The following is a 9,733-nucleotide window of genomic DNA, read 5'->3' on the forward strand; positions in this document are numbered from 1 at the left end:
ATGCATTTCAGGAATTCATGCCAAGTTAATTCCTCTTTTTCAGTGTGATGTAGATTCTCCGATGCCAAGCACTTTACTGCTTTGTGAATACGTAAGGAGACGATTGAAAATTGGAGTACACGATCGTATAGCAGTTACATTGAGACCATCATAGATTGATTAAAGTATATTGTTTTGCTCGCACTATTATCTGTAATCTCTCCCTGCTGGCATCTTTGGACGATACTAGAGGTGACCTTACAATCTCATCTATCCCATCGAACGCTCCAAGCTGATATCCTCCGCCGGCAACAACAAACATGCATGAGATGATTAATACTGATTGTCAATTCAGAAAGGTGACACACGGAGATTTATACACCACGGGGCGGAGAATTAAACGGCATTAGAGTCGGTTCTTCTGAGATGCTTGATATAGATCTTGAGGAAAATTGCTGTATATATGTAACAAGGGGAGTTTGATCTACATTACCGGGTTCAATATAGTCGTGTATTCATTTGAGACTCTCGGGTGTCGCTGATCTTGATGCCGATTCTGGATTATTTTGATGGATGGGCAGTGTAGAGGAGGTGAGTGACAGAGCTTGATATTGTCATTAATTCTCTGAAGGGTTTTGGTACAAAAGATGCTGAAGCATAGGCCAGATATGCAATAAACTCTTTTGTGAGCGGTGTCCATTCGCTTGTTGTGTACATCTTGGGGGTTGAGTTCTTGTAGTTTGGTTGCGAGATAGGTTTTGGTAATGCTAGTGTGAGTCATACTTTGTGTTTTCGTTGTTGAACAGAGTCAGAGCTACAAAAGTTCTACCATCTAGAGATCTGCCAGTATCATCAACATTTTCCTCCATGGACACTCTGATGGTTTGAATGAAAGTTCTAGCTATTGTAGACGATTGCCCCTAGAATACAATGCACAAAGCAAGTGAATGCTGCTACCCCGCTCCATTCAAAGACATGTTAATATCTACTAGTTCCATTATACTTGAGGTTGGCCAAGGAGATTCACTTAGCAAAGACCTCCAAGTGACATTGTTCATCACAACGAATGATCTTGGCTAGTCGGAGCGTCCATTCCACGATCTCTTTATATGAAGCTCACTGTATCCCAACGACTCCGAGTCATCAAATATTCGCGGGTGCTCTAGAGCTCTTGACATGGTTTGGAAAAGCAACGCGCGTGGTCAACGGATTATACTAGCAGATGGTACGGTGTGTATACACGCCCACTAAAGAAGGCTTTGTGCCATTAACATCATCATTCAAGGTTATAAGAACTTTGGTTGTTGCTCGGAATAATCACTATTTTTCCAATTGTCGTCGTTAATTCCCCATAGTCATGTCATGAAAAATGACAATGATACGATCGCTCGCAGAGATAATCATCACTTTCCGCAATATTGTCGACATTCAAAATAAACTGTAGCTGCAGAGCTTTCTGCCTATCGACTCAATGGCTTGGAGGACATAGCAACATGATGAAAAGGATAAGTGAAACTCATACCGATCTCATCACCAACCTTTTCGTCTACAATCACAAGCAATCGCAAAATGGCATTCCACCAAGAAACTTGGCGGTAGACTGTTGGCACCCATCTAATCTAGGTAGACGACAATACTACCAGATATATGAAGAGATGTTCTGATGGCAAGATCGTCGTCACCTTCCACACATGCCAAAAAGATTTACTCGCGAGAAGTGCAAAAAGTTAATGAACAGAGGGGGATTCGAACCCCCGCGGGCTAAGCCCATGAGAATGCTAATCGATTTTACATCAACTAAGCTGTTGAGCTTGAGTCACACGCCATAACCACTCGGCCATCTGTCCGTCTTTGAGGCTTGTTATGAAAGAACCAACATATCTCACTACTTGTTACAAAAAATTGGACTGCTGTGACGAGCGAATAGCAATGCTTCGTCGAGAAAAACTTTTGAGAAAAAAAAAGGAGCCGGGAACATCCACAAATGGGTGGATGGTCCCTGGCGGGGCTTTCCGCGCTAGAGGAAAGACGATGGATACTTCAAGGGCTCCGAGTGAAGGAAGAGAGCACGACAGGAAATGTTCGAACTTTATAGTGGAGCCTGGGAGCAAAAGATTCCAAATGAAAATTTCTACTGAAGGGAATTGAGCCCAACGGGGGGGTCGAACCCCCAACCTTGTGATTAAGAGTCACACGCTCTACCGATTGAGCTAGCCGGGCAGGCTATGATAGATATTTGTTAGGAGACGGTCGTCAGTATGAGTACTGATTGCCAGACACAAAGGATCAAAAGAATCTTTGCAGAGTTTTTGAGGATAAGCGAAGGGGTGTTGGTGGTGAGAGCACAGACCATGAAAGTGAAGACTTTTAGCGTATGCACCATCACTCTACTTATTCAGTTCTCAATTTGAATCTCAAATAGCATTCGGATGAGCATGGTATCAATCGCTTCAATGATTTTGAGATTTATATTGGAATATTCGTAGAGAGTCATGAGACAAAATAATTTCAGGTTTTGAGTTTGAAAGAGCGATGGCGTTTAAAAGCTAAATGCGACAATCACTCCCACCAAGAAAGAATATGGTCGTCGATTGGAGCTTAGATATGTACCCCTCACAACGCTAGAGACCACAGTGTGCGCAATGACAAAATAGCGATCGCAGGAATTGCTCATCGTCGTGTGGCAATATGGTCGCGCCACCGACAAAAATTCAAAAGGAAACATACAACAGTAGGGATTCGCTGGTGGTCACCCACCCAACTACTAATCTACCGATCTGAGGCTTGTGTATGGCAGAGCGGACGGGATGCCCAATTCTCCTCAGTCTATGGTCGTATGTGCCAGTGACCGTCAAAAGTAAACTTATATATCCTTTTATCGTGGAGGCTCATGCATCCCAAAACAATATTTCGTTTGCTGTTGTTCCTCTCGTATATATGGTGGTATTGTGGCCTTATGGGATTCTTTCCTGTCTTTGTATGGTACCTGCAATGTTACATGGTATAATTTCTTAGTTACATTCAATAATTGTGGCTCTCGTATCTGCTGGAATTAATCAAGGAACCTAATAGTCAAGCTTAGCCAGGTTGTTTGTAGGAATGGTAGATTTGATAATATAAATCGTGTTCAGTTACCTCAGTACCCTGCCTGTCTTTATGAATCGGCCGTTGAGAACGAACGGTAGCTTGGGAATTCCGTTCTCAAACATACATGAGACTAACTTTTAAACATGTTGTTGGGCGCCGTTCTTCCTCGGAGATTCTGGAGTGCACGGGGAAATCATATAGTTTTACTAAATTGAACATCTTGCCATTTTCAGATGAACAGTTGTAGACTGCTTACACGACTTCTTGATGACGCTCAAATGAACTGTATTCATCGTTAAAGGATAATCTGAAGCCTTATGCAAAACATTCTCAGTTATGTCGTACTCTCGTACTCTCACGAATATGCTTTATGATTTTATTAATCTACTCCACTATTTCTACTTTGGTAAGGAAATTGGTTTGTCTAGACATTGATATATCCTAGTTTTGGAATCTCGTGAATTCACGCGGGACCCTTTCTCAGTGTGATGATATGATGATCGTTGCTACACGAGGAAGATCAGACAAGTCCAGTATCACCATTGGATTTTTGTGGAAGTGCCGAGTCATACTATCATCAGATTTCTCCGGACACAAACAGAAACATCTGAAGTAACTCCCGATGTTAGAGATTTGAGATGATGAAAAGAAGAAAAGACGCTGAAAAATGAACAATGAATCTTTTCTCATCCGATCATTTCTTCTTCTTCATCATCATTCTCGAAGAATACTCTTCAGAGAAAAATTTCAAGTTTCTATTTTCAAATCTTCCGGCGATGGATGGATGGTTATGGCTGTGTACTTGTAATAGTCATCAAATCTTGCTCCATTTTCCATCTTGGTCCGTTTTCTGAATCATAACCAACCAATCTTCGTAAGTCCCTCTTAAAGTACTATTCTTGTTACAGACTAAGGAATACAAGCGAGAAAAGACAACTTAATGGAGAACTCCATAGTCTTCATCTTCAACACTTGACCAATCATTTTAATAAATTCACGAAACGGTACCTGAATGTGGATATCTTTCTAGAAAGCCTCCTGTCCAATAAATATAGAGAATCGTCGGAATCTCCCAAAGTAAGTAGTAACAGTGGCTCAGTCAATCTTTACCCCTGAGCTAGGGCTTGTCAGTTTCGGCGTGATCCCCAAGCTTTTAACTCCTGCTTGGTCCATCTTACCCACGGCCCCACTAGAACCTCTCAATCCTTGGCGAACCCCTGGTGATTCCAGACTCTGAGTCCCGAGCAGGTAATCTTTTTTTCTTTTTCGACATCAAGTTCCAATGGCTCATCCCCTGTTCAAAAAGATATCCCGATAACTGTGTCAATTCTGATTCTAATGTCTTCATACCACGCACACTCGTTCATCTCTTTGCTTTGTCGTTTTGTAATGTGACAAGCTTTTTCCGGTTTCTACCAGTGATTTTCAGATTTCTCTCCTTCATACAATCGTTTGTCCCACTCATATCTGTAATTCACCCATTTTATACACTCAAAAAGCATTATCATATGCACCAACCTTCATTATATCTCTTCCTATACACCTGCTCTCTTTTACCCAATCTTCAACATTTGCACTGTTATACAAAAGCTAGCTTCTGCAGCTTTGACCATACTTCTATTCTTTCCAGGTAGACCCTAGGCCATATTATCATTATACAGCTTTTCCACATACTCTTCTAAGTCGAGGCCCCAAACTTTCGACACCTAATCACGCTCATCATACAATTAGAGCATCATTCCATTACAAATTTACAATTGAACATACATCGTCGTTAAATAGAGAGATAATCTGGGTTTTTTGAGTTTTGGGATTCCCGACGGTACACAGAGGCGGTCTTCCGCGTGCCAATACACACCGTCGCCATGATGTTACGGCCAATTTCAACCCTCTCAACTCTTTCCTTAGCCTTAATAGGAACTCTGCCGGGCAGAGTCCTCGCAGCCCAAACCCTCACGACAACAGGCTATACATCATGTTTGGCCGATTCAAATATCTCAGTCCAGAAGATGGCTGTCACGTACGATAATGACGCGAAAACAGTCACCTTCGATGTGGCCGGATCCAGTACCAAATCTCAGAACGTCACGGCTGAGATAAATGTTACTGCATATGGAATATCAGTTTATTCAAAAACCTTCAACCCGTGTGATTCGACCACATTTGTAGAACAATTATGTCCGAGTAAGTTTTATCCCCTTTTCAATGAGTCGGAAGAATCGTTAAAACTAATGCTCTGATCGAAGTCCCCGTGGGAACCTTTGCTGCCTCTGGAACACAAGCAATTCCAGACCAATATGCCTCGATGATTCCCGCTATTGCTTTCTCGGTACCTGATATCTCCGCCATAGCTACAATCGAACTCAAGGATTTGAATACCGCAGAAGAGGCTGCTTGCGTGCAAGCAGATGTCACTAATGGTAAAACTACTGCTGTGGCTGCTGTATCTTACGTTGCCGCAGCTGTAGCTGGAGCAGCTGCAGTTGTAGGTGGAGTTTCAGCACTCGGTGCTGCAGCCAGTGGAGCGGGCGGAGGAGCGGCCAGCAGCCCGTCGTTCACGGAATGTATGACATGGTTTCAGGGCATGGCTATGAATGGAATGATGTCCGTCAAGTATCCTCCGGTCTATCGACAATTCACCAAGAACTTTGGATTCAGTACCGGTCTGATTCCTTGGACCGCCATGCAACAATCGATTGACAGTTTCCGAGCTGCTACTGGAGGTAATTTGACGACTGATAGTGTTACATATTTGAGAAATGCTACGTTGGTATTTTCAGATGGATCAACTGATACACCGTCCAAACGATCATTACTATACCTTCGAGATGTTGTGACGTCAGTCAACGGAACGGATGATGCTAGTGACACCACCACTACGACAGCAATCATCGAAGAGAAAGTAGCGGGGATCAAGGCCTACGTCGAAGAACTTTCAGTTCCACAAGCCAATACTTTCATGACAGTTCTCCTTATTGTTGCTTGTGTTATTGCCGCTATTGTCGTCGCAGTCCTTGCTTTCAAAGTCCTCCTCGAAACCTGGGCCCTCTTCGCATCTTTCCCAAAAAGTCTTACCGGATTCCGAAAGCATTACTGGCAAACTATGGCTCGTCTCACTGTTCAATTGATTCTCGCTCTTTACGGTGTATGGGTTCTTTACTGTATATTCCAATTCACCAATGGCGATTCATGGGCTGCTAAAACACTTGCTGCTGTCACACTGACTATCTTTACCGCTGTCCTTGTATTCTTCGCCTACAAAATTTCCTCGGCAGCAAAGAAGCTTAAGGAGAGAGATGGAGATGTGTCAGGGTTATACGAGAAGAAGGACAATTGGCTCAAGTACAGTATGTTCTACGAGAACTACAAGAAGGATTTCTGGTGGTTGTTCGTCCCAGCTATCATCTACATGTTCGCAAAGGGATGCGTGTTAGCAGCAGCCGATGGACATGGCCTCACTCAAACCGTTGCTCAACTCATCATCGAATGCCTCAGTAAGTTATCCCGCGTAACACTACAGGACTCTTATTCTAATTCTTTTACCAGTGCTCTCACTTCTCCTCTGGAGTCGTCCTTACGAGAGAAAATCCGCCAATGTGATTAACATGTTCGTCCAAGCGGTCCGTGTCCTCTCTGTCGTATGTATACTCGTCTTTGTGGAAGAACTCGGTATCGCCGAAACCACCCAAACAGTCACCGGTGTCGTCCTTATTGCAATTCAATCAGTTCTCACCGGTACCCTCGCAATCCTCATTGGTGTCAACGCCGTCATCTCAATCATTAAACAAAACCCCCATCGAAAACGCCGCAAGGAAGCTGGTAAGTTTCTTCTCTCCCCATCCAAACTTCTCAAAACTAACCTCTTCCCAAGAAAAACTCAATCGCGACCTTGATAATCTCACTCCTCTCGACGCCCGCAACTCTCTCCTCATGGACTCCAAATCTAGCATCCATTCCTACGAGGGCGATTCAAAACACCCATATCTACACTCCACTCACGAGACGCATGAACCCTCAAGTTTCATGAACGAGCCCGCGAACCCATATTCGCGCAGCCAAGAAAACCTCGTCGGTGGAGCCGCGCCAGTGGCTGGAACTGGGCATCAGAGCCGTCAGCCTACCGTCCCGAATATGAATATAGGAGGTGGGAACTCCGGAGCTTATAGGGGGATGGCTTATTAGATCTCTGTTTCGTCCCTACAGAGGAAGGAAGAAAAGAAAAGAAGAAAAGAGGGAACGACAGGTGTCTTCACACAGAAGTGAAGCACAATAGCATCCCATCTCATCTCATCGACCGATTGGCTTGCTAGCGAGCCGATGGACGAAAAAGAGAGAGAGGGTATATCATTAGTATCATATACAAGATAACGATTTCATTTCGTCACTTAGCGGTACAAAATTCTCTATTTATTGCATAGGGTTCTCTTTGTACAGGTACGGGAGGGAAAGAGAGGGATGTTGGATATATGTGCGGGGTGGGATGTGTGGTTTATTTGAGTTTGTTTCATGCATATATGGCACATACCCTTCCTTTTATTCATTTACCTTTTCTTGGCTCTTTTTTCTATAGTTCAGTTTTAGTGGGTGATACTAGCATTTATTCAATGAGAGATATATTATTATACGTTATCGATGTATATGTAGTCCATTGTGAGCCCTGTGAGTTGAATAGTTGGATGTATGCATTTGTAATTGGATTAATTTACATACTGGAATCTTGATACGTGGAACTTTCTATTCAGCATCTTAGATCACGTTCACTGAGTATTAGATGTTTGTTGCTTGTATGTTGTTGTCTGAGATAAGCCATATCTACTTCAACTTGATCGTTCGATTTCAAGGCAGATTATCCTTTCTTCACCACACCTCCATGGTAACCACCCATCAAAAGCCTTGTCCCACGCAGTCTCATAGAAATCACGTTACGTCGACTGCATGATATTGCATGAAATTCAGTCCAAATAAACATTATCACATCAATCAAGCCGGCCATTTGACATGGCGTAAGATTGACATTGAAACTCTACCTCAAAGATACTTTGAAAAAACGCAAAATTGTAAAGTTAGTTAGTCATTCAATAAGTAAACGTCATTGTGATTCACCGAATGAAGAGGAGGAGGTTGAGTTCGCTTCTTGTCCAATGGTAGCTGTGTATGATTAACTAGAGAACGATGGTATACTGGTAGGTCTCACTATGTAGTAACGTTCGCTAGGTCGATCTAGTAATGTCGTAGAGCTTAGACTGTGATTCCATCGAGCCTGAAATCATGATTATTCTTTGCCTTCCAGACTAGGTTGCACTTCTCTATCAGATATGGATCTTACACGAAGATAAATATCGAGTGTCTTTAATCTCGATCTCAATCCCCTTCGTAACCAGCAGATCTCAAGGTCTTTGAGCAAGGCCCCAAATGTCTATGGTACGATGGCCTTGACTCGTACTTGGGCCACAATAGTCTTTTGAAGTACATTGTTCGGGAAAAGATTCCGTCAGTCGAGTAACGGTGCTATAATGATAATACAATTGTTTGATTTTCCATAGATTATGTCCAACAAAATTGTTCCCCAACGGCTTTGATGGTGCCACAACAACGGCATTAAGATTAGCATGACCACAACAAATCACACCTTGCCTGCACTTGTAGAAAGAAGTGCATGAACAGCGTGCCGCCGAGACTATCGAAATTCAGAATAAGGTTGGCACGTTACTCTCGAAATGCAAATAGGGCCACACTACTGGCCACCATTCGTGGGAAACAACATGGTGCAAGCTTGCAAAGATAACCCCGAATTCAAGACATGAGATCACCAATCCACGTGATAAGTGTGGTGTTTCCGTATGGGCGAGCTGCATGAGGGCAGATCACTAGAATAGATCTTCAGTACTATGATCAGAAAAATGATGTATTCTCAACGAATGAATCATGAAGTACCGGCACTTTCGATAAGTCACTTCGGCACATCGCGAAAGCTTAGACCCAATCACATGTTGGTCATTGTCTTCAACATCTCTTACTGGCCTGGCCGCGCGCTTCTAGAGAAAGATAAGAGACCAATACCTTCACATCTTATTGACGGAGTTGATAACAAATAAAGTTATAATGAAAGCGCTTACATGAATGAAGTCTATTGTTAGAGATATCAATATTTGACCTTGGCCACCACGTTGAAATATTTAGCTTTGTTTTTCCTTTTTAATATTCTGACATCACTCCTACTTGAGTTTCGTTTAGAACTGAAAATGACTTAGCGAAAGATGAAGGGGAAGATTGACTTGGAAAACAGGACACTTCCTGTCTAAGAACTCAAAGAAGTGCTGTGCAAAGAATCTTGATCAATGTTATTCGCAGCAAGCTCCTCAACTGAGTCAACTCGTATTTTGGGCTAAATTCCCCAAAAGAATGCTTGTGCGTGGAGCGTTTCTAGCCCCAACCAATTATTTCTCATAGCACAGTCAGTACGTACTAGACAGCCACTTCCGTGATTTCTACAACATCAGAAAACAGAGTATGGTTTGTCCTAGGTTCCAATTAATTTACTACTCATTCAAACCGGTGTGATTATTTCTTGAAGTACATGTACAGATACCCTTGTTGTCGGTCGACGATTCGACATATTGACATGTCGTTGAAACAAATCATTCCGGTGCTTCAGTCTGAGCGGATT

The 9,733-nt window shown here is 42.8% G+C and overlaps 1 protein-coding gene across 1 annotated transcript; it reads left to right on the plus strand.

Annotated features, from left to right (window-relative positions):
* The first annotated feature begins 4,371 nt into the window (after window positions 1-4,371).
* On the plus strand, window positions 4,372-7,695 carry EAE97_003001 (uncharacterized protein). Its single transcript, XM_038873513.1, has 4 exons — window positions 4,372-5,250; window positions 5,313-6,560; window positions 6,613-6,885; window positions 6,938-7,695. The coding sequence occupies exons 1-4, from the start codon at window positions 4,932-4,934 to the stop codon at window positions 7,246-7,248; spliced, it is 2,151 nt and encodes a 716-aa protein (XP_038735376.1). The 5' UTR covers window positions 4,372-4,931; the 3' UTR covers window positions 7,249-7,695.
* Window positions 7,696-9,733: the final 2,038 nt, after the last annotated feature.

The sequence above is a fragment of the Botrytis byssoidea genome (genome assembly GCF_014898295.1).
Source record: "Botrytis byssoidea strain MUCL 94 chromosome Unknown BBYS_005, whole genome shotgun sequence".
NCBI lineage: Eukaryota > Fungi > Ascomycota > Leotiomycetes > Helotiales > Sclerotiniaceae > Botrytis > Botrytis byssoidea.

Excerpts from the sequence above, each read along its gene's own strand:
- EAE97_003001 (XM_038873513.1), top strand. The coding sequence starts at position 4,932 with ATGATGTTACGGCCAATTTCAACCCTCTCAACTCTTTCCTTAGCCTTA. Across the intron at positions 5,251-5,312 it reads TGTAGAACAATTATGTCCGA|TCCCCGTGGGAACCTTTGCT; the intron begins GTAAGTTTTATC and ends CTCTGATCGAAG. Across the intron at positions 6,886-6,937 it reads AAAACGCCGCAAGGAAGCTG|AAAAACTCAATCGCGACCTT; the intron begins GTAAGTTTCTTC and ends CCTCTTCCCAAG.